The following is an 18922-nucleotide window of genomic DNA, read 5'->3' on the forward strand; positions in this document are numbered from 1 at the left end:
TGGCCTCATTCACGTCTTGGTAAATGGTTTATTTGGGTAAACACACTTAATTAACACTTTTCAGATAAGAGTACTTACTAATCTTCTTTTATTCCTTGTGTAATAGACTTTTTAGTTTGGGCTTGGTTTTGTCTCTGTATTGAACCCAAGCCCAGCCCTCATATAAAACCCAGTAAAGCCTGGGATCATGTTTGGGCCCGACCAAAATTTTGAATTTTTTTTTATTTAATAAACATTATTTTATTATATTAAAAGACCTCAAAACCCAAAAATTATGAAAGATCTCACTACTAGTTGAAAAAGATGAGAGAAACAAAGAAAAGACATTATATATATATATATATATATATATATAATATTATCAAATCATGCTCAGGCCTATGCTTTTTTGAAAAAACCTAAGTCCAGTCTAAAAAAGGTCCGACTTAGTGTTTTGGGCCCAAACCTGAACTCAAGATTGTGGGCCTAAAATCATGTCCAAGCCCGACTTAAAATGGATTAGGCCAACCAAATTAGGCTACTCGACCCATGAAACTAAAGATGTAAAGTGACCAATTTATTCAAAAAAGTGTCTGAAAGGACTATTATTGCATCAAGTATTAGTCATTTTTGACACGCAAAAATAAATAAATTACCCGAGAAATGTATTATTTTTCAGTTAAATGAGTCGCTTAAGAATCCTTTTTTTCCTGTAATACCCACTGATACCAAACAATAAAAATAGATATATTTAATTTCCTTTGTAATTACCAACTTATCCACCCCCACTTCAAGAAAAAAAAAGAACGGGGCCTATGCATCTCCTGCTTACAAACTCTTCCCACATGACACTACAGCCGCGCATTGGGAATCTCCTCATAAATAACAAGAAAATATTCTATTTAGATGGCTGTAGTGTCATGTGGGAAGAGATAATCGGTAAGAGATTAGGAGTGCAAAAAATCCATATATTGATTTTTTATATCAGATATTTTTTAATCTCACCCTGATATTTTCTCTTTATGAGGAGATTTTTTTTCATTGGTTTTTGTGGTTAAATCTCGTTTCCTCTACGTTCCTCTTTCTATTATTGGATTAGTTGCAGTTGCAGGCCTGCAGTTCAGTTCAGTGACTTCATTCTCTCTCTCTAACCCGCACTTCTGTTCTCTAGGTTGAAGTCATTTGGCTGGAAAAGCAACAAAAAAGCCAAAACATCTAGCGATTTCTACGCAACAGAACTGGCTTCCATGGCGTTGTCCACTTCTTCAATCTTGTCTTCTCCGTCGCAACGTAGCTCTGTTTCTAGCTTCAACGTCGGTCCATCTGTTTCCCACATTTATGGTGCGCGCCCCTTGTTTTACTTCCTCCTCTTCATTTTTCTATTGCACCGAAGCCAAGAAGCAGAATTGGTAGATACTAGATAAATTCGAATTCGTTCTTGCTACTTCAATTTTACTAGCCTGTTTGGTATGATATGATTTAGTAGAAAACAGGGTTTTAATTATTCATGCCCTGTTCTTATCACGCTTCCCAGAATTCATGCTTCTAGACCATTAATGTATGATAATATGAATTTTGTATAAGGGGATTTAGTTTTGTTGGTGTTATTGTCATATGAAGATAGACATTGTATCATTGCATGTTCTTCATTCAAACAACATGGTAGTAACCATCGATTAGGATCTTGCCATAAAAGTTCTCCTCAAGGATTCAATTTCGCAATTTCGCTCTGAAAGTGTATTTTCCAAACTTGATCCTGATACAAGTTGATTTTACAAGCGTGAAACTCATATTTTTTTATATCATCTAAATGGTTGATTCTATCCCAGATATAGGTACTGGAAAAAAAAAAAATTCTTAGATCAAGGCGCATAATGCAAGAAAAATTATTGTTCTGTTACGGAACTTAACAAGTTCTCAAGCAGGTAGTTATTTCATTGGGGCTCCTTTGCGAGGGTATCATCCAGAGAAGCGGAGGGCCAACAAGACCAAATTGAAAATAAGCGCTGCTGCTGTTGCAACAACTGCCACAGAGGAAATCAATGAGTATGTCTCTGCCTCTAATGGCTTAATAATGCTTGGCTTGGGACCCCCATATGTATTCTTGAATAAGGAACTTGTATGGCATGACCCTTGCACTCTTGCCAGTACTGGGTTTACTAGAAGGTATTCCAGTCTTTCATTTCCTGTCCATGTAACCTTCTTCAATTATGGAAGGTCATTCTTGCCATTGATGTTAGCATGCAGTCAGGTTGGGAACTTGGGATTCACTGTCTATGGTTTTAACCATGGAGACTTTCTATATCCAAAATTGGTCCAGTTGGATGATTGTGAACCGTTATTTGTCTATTTGGACCACTTTTGTTTTTAAATCCTTTCCCATGTTGTCCTAACTGTCGGAAGGATAAATTGGATGAGTGCGACTATCTGATTTATGATCATCTCAGCTACTGCATAGTTCAAATTCAAGATGATAACTCAAAAGAGGTGCAAACTGCCAAACTCATGCAAAGTAAGATTATGGTTAGCATATGCAACCAAGCTGCTAGGCAGAGACCTTTTTCTAATGTTTTGAATTTGCAATATCTCATAGGCCAAAAGATTACCCAAACAGAAATGTAACCATCATCTCTTACATGATGGCCCTTTTTGTTATCCAATCAAGTCATTTTTTCATAGAGCATTAATTTATTAGGACCCTTCAACAGGATTCTCAACCACAGACAAAAGAACCTTGTTCTGAAGTAGAAAAATGCCAATGAGTTAAATATTTCATTTATCAATATTAAGTATTGTGAGACATGTAATTCTTTTATAAAAACTAATGGACAAATCTATTATTCCAGAAAGAACGATTCCAGAAAGATTTTGCCAATCAAAACCCCCCGTGAATTTTGATGAAAACCCCCCGTGAACGATTCCAGAAAGAACGATGCCAGTTGATTGGTTACAAGTTATTCCAGTATCATCTTTCTGGCATCATATTCAAACCCGAAAACTACATATGCTATCATTCTTCAAAAATCACAGACACAATGCAGTTGCCTATGATATTTTACCATGGATATATAACCTGTTTATCATGCAGGGAGGGATGCTTGTCTTCTTTTTCCTTACATTATCTAGTTAGTCATACAGTTTGTGTTCTGGATCTTCCCATGGCCTGTACTTGAAGCTTGCACCCTTATCCCTCCCTAAGAAATTTAGCATAACAATCTCAAGAGAAATCCTCAGATTTTGCTGACTGTTGCTTCTGTGAATCTGATAGTAATAATTCTTTTTGGTAGGCAAAGCAGCCCAGCAGTTAGTCATTAGTACTGAAGGCTGGATTTATGTCTGGGGAACAAACCTACCCAGACTCTACCAAATGGCCAGCTAGCATCTTCAATCTGAAACATTGCTTGATCTAACAACTTCTAAAATTCCTTGTTCAGGTATTCACTTCCTACATGGGCAGAATTTGACCTAGGAACAGCTCCTGTCTTCTGGAAAACTACGAATGGTCTTCCACCCTTGTCTGTATGTTGGGCACTGCTTCTGAGTTTAAGATGCTTGTGTTTTGCTTTGTTGAATTCTTCCACTGAATCTGTTCTTTGATGGTTTGACCTTTGACAGGGAGAGAAACTAACACTCTTCTACAATCCGGCAGCAAACAAAATTAGTGAAAATGAAGAGTTTGGTATTGCATTTAATGGTAATTTCCTTCATCATAATAAACTTCTAAATTTTGCTACGAATTGTTCAGTGCATTATGAAGTTCGATATCCAGCTCAACAGAAAAGTGGCCTGTGGAAACTACTTGATCAGAAGTTCCATCCCTTTTAATAAAATATTTTTATATTCTTAATTTTCAAACATTTTTCTGTTTGATTTATCAATTTGTTTTCCAGGGGGGTTTAATCAGCCCATTATGTGTGGTGGTGAGCCCAGGGTAATGCTTAGGAAAATTCGGGGAAAAGCTGATCCACCAATATACACAATCAGGATATTTGTTCCTAAGCATGGTTAGTGAGGTTTCATCAATGCTTATACATGCTACTTGGCGCTCATTTAGTTTCTTATGGGCTAACTTTTTGCATCTTTGGCAGCTGTCAATTTGATCTTCTCATTCACTAATGGTGTTGAATGGGATGGTCCCTATAGATTACAATTTCAAGTTCCTAAGCGATGGCGAAACAAGCCAATAGACTTCTTCAATGAGGTATCATGAATACTGAAACCTATGATGCAGGCAGCCTTGGGCTATATTTATACAAGTTACAACATTTACCAGTTTTAGAATTGGTTGAACATTTCTCTTGAACTGAGCATTCAATCCTATTAATAAAAGTATAACAACCATTTCCTACATGCAGGGTCTGGCAGAAGAATTGAGCAAGGAAGGTGCCTGTGAAAGAGCAATCTATCCAGATTCAAATACTATCATTACTCGCTGCTCCATGATTGGTAATTTGTCTGTTGAAGGGGTAAGTATGTAGGTTTCTCTTATTCTTTTCGTTTTCTGTCTTTCAAAATCCCAAGTTATTTGAGTACAGAACTGTAAGACAACATTTGTTGATACAATGGCATACTGCTGCAGGGCGACCGCTGCAATCTTGACCTTGTTCCAGGATGCACCGATCCAAGCTCATCCTTATTTAACCCACTTGCTAATGTAGATGATGGATCATGTGAAATAGATCTTGACTCTGATGAATAGCATATTCAATAGTGTACTTTCCACCCTTTTCATGCATACCAAAGAGAGAGAAAAAAATGATACAATTATATGATTATATCCATGTACTGTAACAGGGTTTTACCTTGCATTTCTATGATACATGGTTAGAACTGAGAAGCATAGGGCTCGTGCCTTGTGACATTCCCTAGGAACATGCTCAGGAGTCATGAGTGAAGACTGCAGGCATGAGGAGATAAGTCTGAAAATCACCAAGAAATGTGAATCCAAGGTAGTGTACGAAGCTATAGGTCCAGCTGTCCAGGTACATTCTTTTTATCCAACTGGGTATTTAACTGTATAACTAAACCATTAAATGCCTCAGGTCCTAAAGCAGCTTATTCTGTACTCGGTGCTTAAAAAGTACTGGTGATTTGGTGAAAAATGGAGGAATCAGCTTTATTTCACACTTTTATGTTTCAGTTTTGCTTCAATTTATGTGTTACATTATAAGGCAATCTGCATGTCATCATAACTCACGAGGCAAATAGCTACTTGCTGGCTAATTGATACGGTACATACTGCTAGTGTGGACTCTCTCTTTCATGGGGCATATCCATAAGTTGGAATAGTCAAGAAAGCATTCTCTAACCTGGATGTACACAAAGTCTCCCTATTTATGCATTCTATGCAGGTATAGGCTTTAGGGAGGTCATTGATTATGCCCAACACGAGAACACAGAGTTTAAGTAGCTACTCTAAGGGGGCGTCTTATATGATTATATCAGCTGAATTGGCCAAACTGAATTGCTTATCAATTTATCTTTTAACAAATACGCAGTTAAGTAGGGCAGAACTTCCTTAATCGATGAATGGTTTGTTTGGGTTACTATTTTCAGGGAGAAATGATCTAAAGTTTTATTAGTGATCGTTATCGCTGGTCTGACTGTCTGAGTGGTCTCTACTCTAGATTGCAAGATTATTTTCGCATGGGAATTCTAGATGTAATTGGATGTTACTTGAAAAAAAAAAGACAGAACATTAGATAAGAATGGTAATTAACTCGCAAAAATGAACGCAAATTTTATTGTTTTATTTGATCCATCCAATGGTTTGAATTTGGCTACGTCATTTGATACAAATAAAATGAAAATCATGATGGTGGAATGGCCCGTATGTAGATAACCCTAAGGCCCGTTCGCTTTTTGGTAAGTTACTTACCCAGGTAAGTGTATTTACCCATGTTCTTTTATTTCTAAGGTAAATAAGGCAATGACCATTTTACCCATAGAAATCCATTATTAAAAGGGGTATTTTTGCCCCATTCAAATATTGACAACTTTTTCCCTACGTGGGAATGTTATTTACCCACTTAGGAGATAGATATCACTTTCCTGTGTAAGAGATACCCAAGAAAATAAACTTTCCATGGTCCTCACATAAAACTGAAAAAGAACATGAGATTCTTAGACAATGGGAATCAAAATCCCATTGACCAACTTTCCCCCTCTCCAAATCCAAAAAAAGAACGCCCCCTAAATAGGAGACGGGATGGGCTCTCCATAGAGCATGCCCCACAGCCCATCCCTCCCCGTGAACTGGGAACATCTCCTCACGACAAGCATGAGGGGGATGGGCTATGGGGCACCCATGGGGCATGCTTAGTGGGGAGTCCATGGAAATGAAATTTGACCCATCTCAGTGGGGCCTCGCTCTGCCCTGCCTCAGTTGGGTTTTTTGACAACAGATCAGGGTTTGGGATGGGTTTGAAACACTGGGATTGGGGACGGGTTCTAGGTACGTTTCAACAAAATAAAAAATAAATTTTTAAGTATACAATAGGAACGATCGAGTTGTGGCGGAGCAAATTCAGGGATCTCCATTCCCCGCGAGAAGGGAGATAGGATTGGGATTTCTAGCCCTGTCCGGGGATGGATGGGGCGGGGCATTTGAGGTCGAGTGGATTAAATTTAGGTTCAAAGATTAAAATATTGATATGCTTGATAACCAAAGTTGGCTATCGGTGATCCAATGTTCCATTTTTTTTTCATTTTATAAGGATTATAGGGATGGGATCTATATATATCCCTCATTCCACCCCAAAGTTTTAAAACTTTTAAATGATGTATGTATTGGTATAGGCATGTGTATCTAGGTGCATCAAATCACATGGATGTTTTGATATAGGCTATTTTTGGTTTGACAGAAAATAAGAGAAACAAAAAGTTGAGAGAATGTTCTTAAGCAATTTGGAAGTTAGAACCTTTTAGGATGTGTTTGTTAAAAACTAATTCAAAATTTCCACCACCACCCTCCTACATGAGAGATCACATCTCCGCCCACAACACCCCACAACACATCACCGCCGTGTATTGGGAACATCTCCCAATGATAGTATCAGTTCAGATGATGTCATCATTGAGAGATGTTCTTAATACACGGCGGGGATGTGCTGTGGGGCAATGTGGGGAGGCTCATTGTGGGGCGGAGATGTGAACTCCCTACATGAATCTCTTTCATATAAAGTGGGGGATCACATCATCTTGTTTCTTACCACACTCCCAAACAAATGACCTTCCTCATCCTACTACCTCCTTTCTTTTTCATTTAAGGTGAGGGCACATGTCATTTTACTTCTCACCATGGTTTTTAAAAACGAACCGGTCAGGAGTCCAGTTACCGGTTCGAACGGTCCGACCGTTTGACTCGATGGCCGACCTGTTCTGAAAAAAAAATTAAAAAATTAAAAAATTAGAAAACAGTCAAAACCATTCGAACGGTTCAAACGGTTAACTAGCCGGTTCAGCAGTTTGCTGACCAAAATCAACGATTTTAGGGAGGAAATGCGGTTTTGGAGGAAAACAGAACTGGTTAAGTGACCAATTCCCGGTTTTTCCGGTCCGACCATCTGATCCAATCCAGTTTTGAAAACAATGCTTCTCACAAATATATAACACAAGATAAACCAAATGTAAAAACAAACTAAGAATTACACTGACTATTTGTACTCCCATACATTTGGGAAGAGTGCAAATTCAAATATGTTCAGTGTAAAACTTTGTATATGATATTTCTAAACCTTTAATTGCACTGTTTATATATATATTTATACTCTTCCCAAATTGAGCCTTAGAAATTAGTAGAGGAAAAATGATTAGCACTGTTAGAAATTAGGATAATTCTATGGTCACTGAAGTCAATAGCAATATGAGGAAGTACAGAAGGTTTTAGGTCCAAATGCTAACATAATAGAAGTTTGAAAATATAATGAGAGATTGGCTCGTCTTGGTTGACAAATCTCTCAGGTAAGATTGAAAGGACAAGGAATTAAAAGACAAATGATATCAAGTTAATGATAAGAAAACCAAGTTTAGTTTTTTAACCCCAATCCTTACTTTGGGGCGGCCACCTCCCCAAAATCCAAAGTACAAAAGGACTCCCTCAATCACTCAACCCCACCCAAATACATCAACAAAAGAAAAGAAACACTAATTGTACATGCAGTCATGCAGATAGGGATTAGAAAGATCTCTTGGAACTTGGTTCTACGAATTGAAGGTCAAATGTACTTCCTCATCTATATCGTTGTTAGCAAGAAAGTAAGGACATTGATTTCCCTCATTTATTAGCCAAGAAAAGAAGGTATCCCTTGTTTTTTATGGCAAGATGGGAATTAATGAGGTTAGGCTCCTTAGTCCTTAGGGGCCCTAAGTGAGGTGCATTGACAGTAACATGAAAGACTAGCACTTAATAGCCGAATTGAACTATCAAATATAATAGGACCCACTAATTAGGTATATAATGAATATAGAATTAAAAAAAAAAATGGATATAGAAAAGAAAACCATTCCAGACGTGTATTAACGACACTCACAAACTCAAAATTATAAAAGATCAACACTTAAATTATTAAATACTTTATTAAAATTTATCTTTTTTCTGGGGTAAATTCCACTTTGAGGCTAGTTTCACCTTAGTATCCTAACTTTAAAATATACCAAAGTACAACGATTTCATCCCATGTCTCTGCTACTGTTACAACAGTCTTTTGCAATTTTGTATTAGAAATATCTCCCTATGAAATAAAACATACAGGTATGTAGATATTTTAAATGCAAGGCAGTAAATATGCTCTGTCCTGAATCAAGCCTATCTCGTCAGAGATCTTGTCAACCGACCATCAGTTGATAAAAAAGCTTAGTTAATTTGGGTAGAGACTTAAATCAAACAGTTGCTATTGACTTATTATTGCCTACATAGACCCATATGAGATAAAAGAGATGGAAAGGTTGACAAAAAACATTGAGACTGATCCGTGGGTATGGCTGTCTTGGTTGGCAAGCATGGCTGTGTGAGATACCCAACAAAACCCATTAACATTTTCTTCTAAGAGAAAATTCCATTTTGTATCCTGAACTTTGGGTAGTGTCAAGTTAGTACTTGAACTTTCAAACGTGTCACTGCAGTATCTAAACTTTCAAAAGGTGTCAAGTTAGTCCCTGCCATTAACCAACTGTTAGTTATATGTTGAAAATGTCAAAAACAACCGTTCAAAAGAAGACATTGTTCATTGTCTTCTACCTTTAGACTGAACTAGTTTTCCTCAAAGAAAAAGAGAGAAAAAAAAACATGAAATATGATAGAGGAAAATAATAACTGAAAGCAAAGAAATTACTAGATAAGAATATGTTTTAGATTTAAAGGTAGAAGACAATAACTTTATTAGTCTAGAATCTAATACCTCAAATGGTTCAGTCTCAAGTTAGAAGACAATGAACAGTGTCTTTTTTTTAGGATAGTTTTGATATTTTTGATAGATAACTAAGAGTTGATTAACAGCAGGGACAAACTTAAGATTGAGTGGGTGGGATACCATCTTCTGTATCGTCCAAGAGAATACACCAAAGAGGGCTGCAGTCTCTCCGTACTGGCAGGCTTGAGTGATACTAAACAGATCTACTTGCCCGAGTGGGTCTCACTGTACTACTCCAAATTTTAAGGTTTTCAGAGTTCAGACCCAATTTTTGTACTTTGGGGCTTAAAAGTGTTTTTTGGATTTTATGTTATTATGTTTTCAAAAGCAAATTCTTACCAAACATGAATGAAAACATAAAAGCTGAATGAACCATTTGAGGTATGAAACCCTTTTCTGGTTTACCATTTGAGGTATGAAACCCTTTTGGGGCTTAAAAGCTGAATGAAAACATAAAAGCAAAAGCTTATCCAAAGGAGCAGTATGAAACCCTTTTGAATGCCAGATACTGTAACTCATCCTGAAGACACATAGTTACGTACGTGCGAATAACGTAGAAAGAGGAAGAGAAGAAACATGAATGAAAAAGTCAATAACAGCATCTGAATTGTAATAGGTTCGCAGCATAAGCAATGATCTTCACTATTAACCAACGCGTGCCAGCTACAGAGAATCCCAAATCCAGAAGAAGTGGAAAATAAAGCAAAGACAGCTTTTAGTCTAATTAGTCTGTAATTCGGTACAGATTCTGTTCTCACTGTTGATGGGAAGAAATCAGAAGAAAAGTTAGAAAGGATTACTGACATATCAGCGATTGCTTATCTATCTTTATCCCACCGGACTGTGTTTTTTTTTTTTCTTCTTTCCTTTTTCGTTTAGAATGAATCGGGTTAAATTAAAGTAAGATCTGGTGGGTAGTTGCAGCTGCTCTTCTTCTTTTCTTGTCCTCCTCGTAGTTTCCGGCTAAAGAATCGAACAACCAGCCCGCACCGACCCCGACAACCAAGTCGATCGTGTAGTGGCCCCGGGTCCCTAACAATCTCACCGCTTGTAACACGTTCAAGGTGTCGAACAAGCATGCCAACTCTCGCCGCTGCATTCGTCGCATATCCAAAGAAGCAATCACCGATCCCGCCACGTGACCGGAGAAGAACAGGAAGAAGGAAACATTCCCTACCGGAAAATCCACGCCTGAACCTAAGAATCCCTCAGGCAATGGCAGCTGGGTCGAGTAGCCCAGTATTCCTCTGCACGTGAACATGAATAGCGCTGATATGGTCGCTCTTGGTCGGCCTTCTACGAGCCATGACCACAGTATATACATCGTTTGCATTCCCACGAACACCTAACCATCAGATTTCATTGGCATAGATAAATTAACGAATTTGGATTTTGGAAAAATAACGTCAAAACTCGAAAGAAAAAGGAAAACAGATAACTGGGTTACCGTATTAAGAGCGGCCAAGGCGGTGTTGAGGGCAGGACGAGCAGCTAAAACTCGGTGAAGGGGACGAGTTAAGAGGAAACCCAGATCGAAAGGTGGAGAGGAAGGAGGAATCATGAAGAGGGTGTACTCAACGCCCATGAAGAAGAGAAGAGAAACCGCGAATATGCAGGGGATGGGATGGTACCTCACCACATTCACCGCGTCCTCCATCGACCAACTCAGGAAGAAGACCTTCCTATTTTGTCCCACCATCGCTGCTGCTTTGAACGGTTTCTTCATCATCTTGGTGTCACCCTTATTGTGGCTGTGGAGGTTGCCGACGGTGACGCCGTTGATGGATTTCCGGTCTCTACTCTTCCTGAGGTTGGTGTAGCTATGAAAACGACTCCCCTCTGCATCCATCGTCGTTGCAGCAAACGAAAATCGCCATAGACAAAATGCCAGAGAGCGTTATATATATGATGAGAGAGGGATGGCGGAAATACCAATCACATACAGGCGCGGAAGTGATGGGTGACAATAGATTTGAATGTATTGCCACGGATTTGCCATTTTCCTTGTGCTTATGGGCTGGAATCTGGACTTAGCTTTGGAGGCCCACTAATCCACATGCACCGAGCACCACTGGATTAGATCAATCACGAAAGTAGCATCAAAGGCGCCTTTTGTTAATTGGACATGGGAGTACAATAGTGTAATAGGATAAATACATCAACACGCAAATCAAGATGAGTCGGTATAAATCAGTTGGGATTTGGGAAGGTTTTTCCAAGGTAGAGGGGTCAAAGCGATGGAATGTGCTTTGGTGATGAAAACGTGTCCGTTGACGAAGGGGTAAATGAAAACGTGTTTTTTTGTGGCAAATGAATGTCCATTGTCCAGGGGGTTAATTGTCAATGACCCTCTAAGTAAGAGGATCTTTGTAATTGTCCCCGTAAAATCGGAGGCACCCTGAATGGGCCAGGTTTTCTCCGATCTTAACAGGGATGGAGAAGATATTTTTTCTCCTGAATTATTGACGGGGTTTGTATATAATTTCTTGAATTTAGCTTTAAGGCGAGGATGAGGAGGGGGTTCCGCACCAGCCACCAAGTTGCTATTCCTACTTATGAGCTGAGCTACTCAAAGAAGAGAGATTATTCACTTAGTCCCAAAAGGACAAAATCCAAAGACGGTCCATCATTTTAGGGAAAACATTTCTTTGGATCATGTCACATGTGAACCCCAATGAAATGTGAATAGACAAATGTTAAATAAAATTTAGTTGATGTGATTTCTTGAAATTGTTGCAAATGTTGGCATGTACACATTTTATTGAGGGATTTTGATTGCATCAATTTAGGCTAGAATTTGTAATGCAATCGTCTAAATTCTAGTAAATAGAGTTAAACCTTTTAAAAAAATAGTCTTGCCAAAATGGCAAATACCTGAAAACATTTTAGTTGCTCAGGAGCTCTTTAATAATGTGAGAAGGAAATAAAATGAAAATTAGGATTAAAGACTTGCAAAATTTACATAGAGAAAACTTATGATAGACTTGAGTGAAAGTTCATAGAAAATTCTCACTAAATTTGGATTTAATGACAAATGGATCAAGTGGATTGTGGAGTGCATCTCTTTAATATCTTTTTAGACTCTGATAATGGCTTTCCATCAAGGACCTTTACCCCAGACAAGGGGACCCCTTATCCCTCTATCTTTTTGTCCTATGCAAGCAAGCATTAATAAGGCTTGTTTGCCACGAAACCACTAATGATCAAAGATCAATATATTAATATGATACATCTCATATGGAGCATATTGTATCCATATCACTGATCGTGGAACACATGAATACATCAATATACACAAGGTTTTTGAGGTATAAAACTTTGGGATGATAGAATTCATCGCTTTATAAAATAAAAAATGAACAAAACAAATTGGGGTATTTGTCTTCTTTTTTTTTTGTTGTTTCAGAGTATTCGTCATATCATTAAGCATTAATACCCACTTGTTAGCATTGGAAACATTGATATTTTGATCCACTCCAATAATTAAAAAAAAGTCTAGATTGCATAGGTGCAGGGGTGCTCTGGTTCCTACCCTAAACTTTATTGATGACTACCTAATTTTTATAAGGGCTTCAATTAATTTACCAAATCAAGTTAAACTAAGTTGAGGGAGTGGAAACAAAACTATTTTTCTCTAGCAAGATAAAATCTTGAAATTCCTGATGAGATTTGTTTATTTTCCAAAGAAAATCTTAAAAGTATAGATAAACTTCAAAAAACATTTATTTGGGGTAAAAGTGGTAAAAAAAGCCTTTGCCGTTAATAAAATGGGAAAAACTATATGTCCCTTGAAAGGGAATGTGGGAGAAGTCAAAATGTTGGGGAGGAGTTATTCAACTTCTTTACAGAACCTCTCCCCCTCCAAAAATTCCCACCATAGAAACAAACCAGAATAGTATTTTAGTCTGCTTTCAAAAGAATAACATGTTGTTTGAGTCTTTAGACTATCTTAATCCTCAAGATTGGCGTTAACATGGAAAAAATATTGAAGTAAAGGAAATTCCATATTCATTCAAAAACTGGGGACCCTTTCATTTTGAAGAACAAATTGAGTAAGAGATTTTGCTTTCTTGGAGGCTTGCTGGGAGGTATAAGGAAGAAACTAAGGAAGGCTAAGCCTCTGCCTAAAAAAGGCAAACATTGGGGGTGGCAAAAAGCTACAAAACTTTCGTTAAGTTTAACCCAAATTTACTTGGGCAAGATTAGAAGTGCTCAAAACTTAATGTTAGTGGTTTATCAGTTCCAAAAGAAAAATCCAGGATGGGTTCATTATCTAAATTTAAAGATGGGGATAGTTTTCTGAGAGGGCTTGCGGGAGTTGGCCCTAAACAACTCCCTTTAAGCAGCGAAAGAGTCCTTAAGGAAGGAGAAGCCTGAAATTGTATTTTTTTTAGTGAAATGAAGTGCAGCCTAATGAAATGTTGGAAACATCTCAAAATGCTAAATAATTGAAATTGTTGGAGGATTGATTCTAGATGTCTCTCTGGAGGCCTGGCTTTGTTCTGGAGTGATCAGTTAAAAGTTGTTGATATATTGGCAACAGATATCTACTTAATCCATATAAGAATTGTGGAGGATACAGGTAGAAGTTGGTGTTGCTCATTGGTATATGGGGAGCCTGAAAGAGCAAAGAAGTTTTTTTTTTTAGGGAGCCATGGTTATGTATAGGAGATTTCAATTTGATCTTCAATTTGGATGATAAAATTGGAGGAAGAAAACCAAAACTAAGAGAGATCAGAAGAAATAAAGAGTTGTTGAGATGTTGGAAAGTGAAAGAATCCCAAATTGTGGACCAAAGTACACTTGGTTAAACAATAGAGAGAGTCAGGATAACATCAAGGCAAAATTAGATAAGGGAGTTTGTAATGTGGTGGAAAGAGATTTTCCTGCATGCAATAGTTATGTCTTTGTCTTCTTATGGTTCAGATCACTTGCCAATTTGTTTGAACACAGATCCTATAAGGAAAGATCTCAAGAAACTTTTCAGAGATGTGGATGATGCATGAAAAATGTGAAGAGATAATTAAAGAAAACTGGATGGAGACTAAAAATCAAGAATGGAGCAAAGATAAATGTAATCACATGAGGAATGTCTTAAGGAAGTGGAGCAAGGAGGAGTTTGGTAAGATCCATGAGCAAATAGAAAACTTTAAGAAACAACTAGCAAAGGAGAAAGCAAAAGCTAGATCAAATTTCAACTATAATAGAATTAAACAGTTGGGAGGGGGGAGCTTGATAAGGTCTTAAAAAAAAGAGCAAGTATATTGGGCCTAAGGATTTAGAATCAATTGGTTGACTCATGGGGACAAGAACACAAGATTTTTCCATAATGCAACCATAAGAATGAGGGCAAGGAATATGATTCTAAAGATCAAGAATAGAGAAGGGAAGTGGATTGAAGGTAACTAGTGTGCTTACAAATTACTTCTAGGAAATCCTATCCTCATATAACCCTTTAGAAATTTTGGCCCCAGAGGAGACTTAGGCAAGGAGATCCTTTGTCCCCTTACATCTTTCTAATCCACTTTGGTGTTCTCTCTGCTATCTTAAACAATATGATAGAAAGGAAAGAGCCATCAGGAATCAAGATTTGTAGACAGGCACCAGTGATATCTTATCTTTTCTTTGCAAATGACAATTATCTGTTCTCAAAAGCAAACCTTGTGGAAGGAAACAAATTGTTAGAAGCCTTACCAATCTATGGAAAGGCATCGAGTTCAATAGGTAAATTTTGAGAAATCTGATTTTTTTTTTAGTTCTAACATGCATAGTAGGCTTCAGAAGATCATGACTCAAGCACTTAGAATTAAAAAAAAAAAAAAAAGTCTCAATCCTTTTCTATACTTTGAAGCCTTTCCAAGTATATAGTGAGGAGAAAATGCCAAATTTTCAACTATCTAAATGAGAGAGTTGAAAATAAGAGCAAGAGTTGGAGGGGAGTGTTGTTGTCTCAGGCTAGTAAGGATGTGCTCATAAAGGCAGTGCTCACAGCAATGCCTACACACTACATGTCATGCTTCTTGGTGCCTTTCAAAATATGTAAAGAGATAGCCAAGACTCAAAGGAAACTTTGGTGGGGGATTCGGATAGTGGTAAAAAGGTTAGATGGATCCCTTGGGCTCAGATCTGTAGAAATAAATCAAATGGGGGATTGAACTTCATAGATCCCCCACCTTTTCAATATTGCTTTATTGGCTAAACTAGCGTGGAAACTTTGTATGGATTCAACTAGCTTGTGGGCCTCCTTGTAGAAGGCAAAGTATTTTCCCAATTTTCATTTTCTTCAAGCAAAGCAGGGAAGCAATGCTTCCTAGGGTTGGAAGAGTATAATGGAATGAAGGAAATTACTGGAGAAAGGGATCTTTTGGAAGATTAACACAAGGGAGAAAGTTGCTGCTTGGAGGGATCCTTGGATTCGGGGCATTGAAGCTTTCATACCAATAGGTCTTAGACCATGTTAAAATAATGTGTGGGTGGGGGACTTTATAAACCAGGAAACAAGAAGTTGGGATGTGGAGAAAATTAGAAGTTCCTTTTTCTACTTTAGAAGAGGAAAAAAATCCTAAAAATAGATCTATCAAGGAATCAATGGGAGGATGAATTAATTTGGATTCATAACCCAAAAGGGAGGTTTACAGCAAAATCAGCTTATTGGGCAGCAGTTCAGGAGTGGAATTCATAAGACTGTAGTAGAAATAGGTATGGAAGAGAAAGAGTGCTATGGAGTATTCACTGGAAGATCCCTATTGAACCAAAAATCAAAAACTTTTTGTGGAAATGTTGTCTTAATGGCATTCCAATGAGGAAGAATATGTTTAGAAGAAAGTTAACTAGCTCATCTTTATGTCCAAGGTGTAATGTAGAAGAAGAGACCATCTCTCGTGCATTACTCCTTTGTGATAAAACAAGATGTATCTGGTTTGGTGTTGGATGTGGGTTTAAACCTTCAAAAGATGTTTCAAGGGATTGGTTCTATCAAATTTTAAAATACTATGGAAAACAACCTTAAATTTACTGGCCCAAATTTTTACCTCTCTATGGGAGATATGAAAGGATAGAAACTTATTCATCAATAGCAAATTTGATTGGACATATATACAGAGACTCGGTTTGAATTCAGATTCTCTTGATTCTTTAGATTTATATATTTGATCTTAGTTTCATTGATTATCCTTAAAATAATAAGAATAAAGCTAATTGTAATTGGGTATCTAGAGAAGCGATAATTAAAAGAGTCCAGAGAGTAGACTCTTAGTTAACCTGAATCTAAAGGTTATGGATGGTATTGACCAAGATTCCAACTCATGGAATTGGTCTCTATTGCCTATACCAATTAAAATTTAGCAAATCATGTGATATCTATAAGGCGACTGATTGAAAATTGATGTAACATGCCATAAAATATTAAAAAATGCACCATAGTTGCACTCAAAATAGAATTAGAGCAAATCCATCGCTAAGGTGGGGCAAAAAAAAACCTACTATAGCTTTAATTTTCATTGGGAATTTGGAAAGCAAGAAAAGAAATGAGGTGACATTCAAGTGCAAACAAATAAATCTACCCCAAATTATTGAGAAGACTTGGCACATGATGGAATATCTCTAACAAATAAAAGTCTAGAGTGCAACAAATTAAGAAGTGGAAGAAGCCGGATTTGGCTCAAGTAGAGGGCTCCAACTTTGGTCCTTCAAGGAAAAGATGGCAAATCTATTTTTGGGTGCATTAGATGAAATAGAGAAATATGAATAGTAGACACTACCATCCTGGGCGGTGATGGAAGCTCATGGATATGGCAAAAAGAAACAGTGCATCTTCGGTTTTTGTTTTTAAAGAATTGAAAACAAGCATATTTATATTATGGACCTCATAGTAGAATATCAAAGAATAGGACAAGAGAAAATCGAATACAAGCAGATTTATATTTAATGAGAGGCCAACCACCAACCAAGCTGCTGATTGGCTAGCAACGCAACCACTCTTTAATAATTATATTTGTCTAAGGCTGTATTTGGTTTGAAAGACAAGATATTCCCTACTAGTCCCTACCTTTTTTTAAGTCTACTCCAATTCATTTGGCATTCTTTTTTATTTTAAGGACTTATTTGGTTAAAATGTCTCCATGATAAGTATATAAAATATAGTAGGCATGTTACTTAAAATAAACTTGGATCTAAATAAGTGGTGATCATTTCTAACCCCACCCTACCACAACTGAAAATTAATCTCTTGGCTACAGCCAGTTTCCAAAATTCGAAATAAAAAACCAACACACCATAATAATGTTTCTGCATTTTGTGGCAGAAATTAATTGCGAAGCAATGATCATCTGCAGAAGATAAGAAATGATCAGAAACCACTTGATTGAGGTACCCAAAATCTCCACCTCATGTCTCAACCGCAAAGGACAGATGAGCCTGAAAAGCTTGGGACTCGGACAAATGAGTTTAAGCCCCTGTTTGGGAGTGTCTATTTCACAAATAAGTGTTTAATACTTGGTGGAAAAGACATTTATTTTAAACAGAGGTAGTACAGATATTTTTAGAACAATGCGATGGGCCAAGCCGGGCCAGGTAGGAATTAAATGCTTATTGAACAAGCATTTAAAAATAAGTTCAAAACTTTGTTTTCTTAAAAATGGACTTATTTTGTATAAAGTGTTTATTGGTGTAGTCCCTACTTAAAAATAACTATTTATTCGAATAAGCACTCTCGAACGGGGCTTTAAACCATTTGAGTTCGGTAGCTTACTGCGATCCAGAAAGTTCAATGGGCCACTGGTATACTGGTTTGACCAACATGTCCAATCCGTCCGAGCGAACCGGATATGTATTGTTGGTTGTTGCTTTTTTCCTATCAGATTCACGTTGAATTTTATTAAAAAGGCGTGAATACACCACCATACTCTGTTGGGAAGGTTGTGTCTTCTCACACGAGAAACATTGAATCAGGAGAAAGTTGATAAAAAGAAATGGAAAAGAGGTAGGTCAATCGGATTACGGATGATGATTCATTTCCCGGTTCCCCCCCTTCAATTCTCCCACGATGCTTTCAGCTGGCCATTGTCGGTTGATTTCGATAGGTAGTGTTTGGTAAACTGTGTCTAACTGGTGGCCACCACCGTGGTTGGTGGTCGGATAGACTGTCAGATAGTTGCCATATGCCATGTATATATCTAACACCAACATTTTGTTGATGGAACAATTACTGAATTTCATTTCGCAACAAACAAGGAAAGAAAAGAACACAGAAATGGACGTTAACTTATGGCGAAGTATCTGTGGTCAGAAACTCAGAATGCAAATATATATATATCAATGTCCCAACCACCTATAATAGCTAAGCTACCACCGCTGTTCTAACTTCTAAGTACATGTGGTCTCAATTTTCAACAGTACTTCTGATGAGGATTCCAACAAACGTATATACATTCTTCACTGGTCTGATATCTCTAAGTTTAATTACATCCTGTTGGAATAAGAGTTTTGTCTCAATGCTTGAATGATCCCTCAACTCTGTTTAAACTTTAAACTGT

General features: G+C 37.4%; 2 protein-coding genes across 2 annotated transcripts; one reads left to right on the forward strand and one right to left on the reverse strand.

Moving 5' to 3' along the window:
* Nucleotides 1-910: 910 nt before the first annotated feature.
* LOC104592472 (protein POST-ILLUMINATION CHLOROPHYLL FLUORESCENCE INCREASE, chloroplastic-like) lies at nucleotides 911-5105 on the forward strand. The gene is made up of 8 exons (XM_010251856.2): nucleotides 911-1320; nucleotides 1905-2025; nucleotides 3414-3498; nucleotides 3595-3673; nucleotides 3870-3983; nucleotides 4068-4180; nucleotides 4335-4445; nucleotides 4559-5105. The coding sequence occupies exons 1-8, from the start codon at nucleotides 1227-1229 to the stop codon at nucleotides 4676-4678; spliced, it is 837 nt and encodes a 278-aa protein (XP_010250158.1). The 5' UTR covers nucleotides 911-1226; the 3' UTR covers nucleotides 4679-5105.
* Nucleotides 5106-9764: 4659 nt separating this feature from the next.
* On the reverse strand, nucleotides 9765-11480 carry LOC104592473 (phosphatidylcholine:diacylglycerol cholinephosphotransferase 1-like). The gene is made up of 2 exons (XM_010251858.3): nucleotides 10837-11480; nucleotides 9765-10734 (listed from the first exon to the last, which is right to left on the reverse strand). Exons 1-2 carry the CDS (start codon nucleotides 11236-11238, stop codon nucleotides 10285-10287), a joined length of 852 nt encoding a protein of 283 aa, XP_010250160.1. The 5' UTR covers nucleotides 11239-11480; the 3' UTR covers nucleotides 9765-10284.
* Between the last annotated feature and the right edge of the window lie 7442 nt (nucleotides 11481-18922).

Source organism: Nelumbo nucifera, chromosome 8 (assembly GCF_055504915.1).
Source record: "Nelumbo nucifera cultivar China Antique chromosome 8, China Antique-T2T, whole genome shotgun sequence".
NCBI classification, from domain to species: Eukaryota; Viridiplantae; Streptophyta; class Magnoliopsida; order Proteales; family Nelumbonaceae; genus Nelumbo; species Nelumbo nucifera.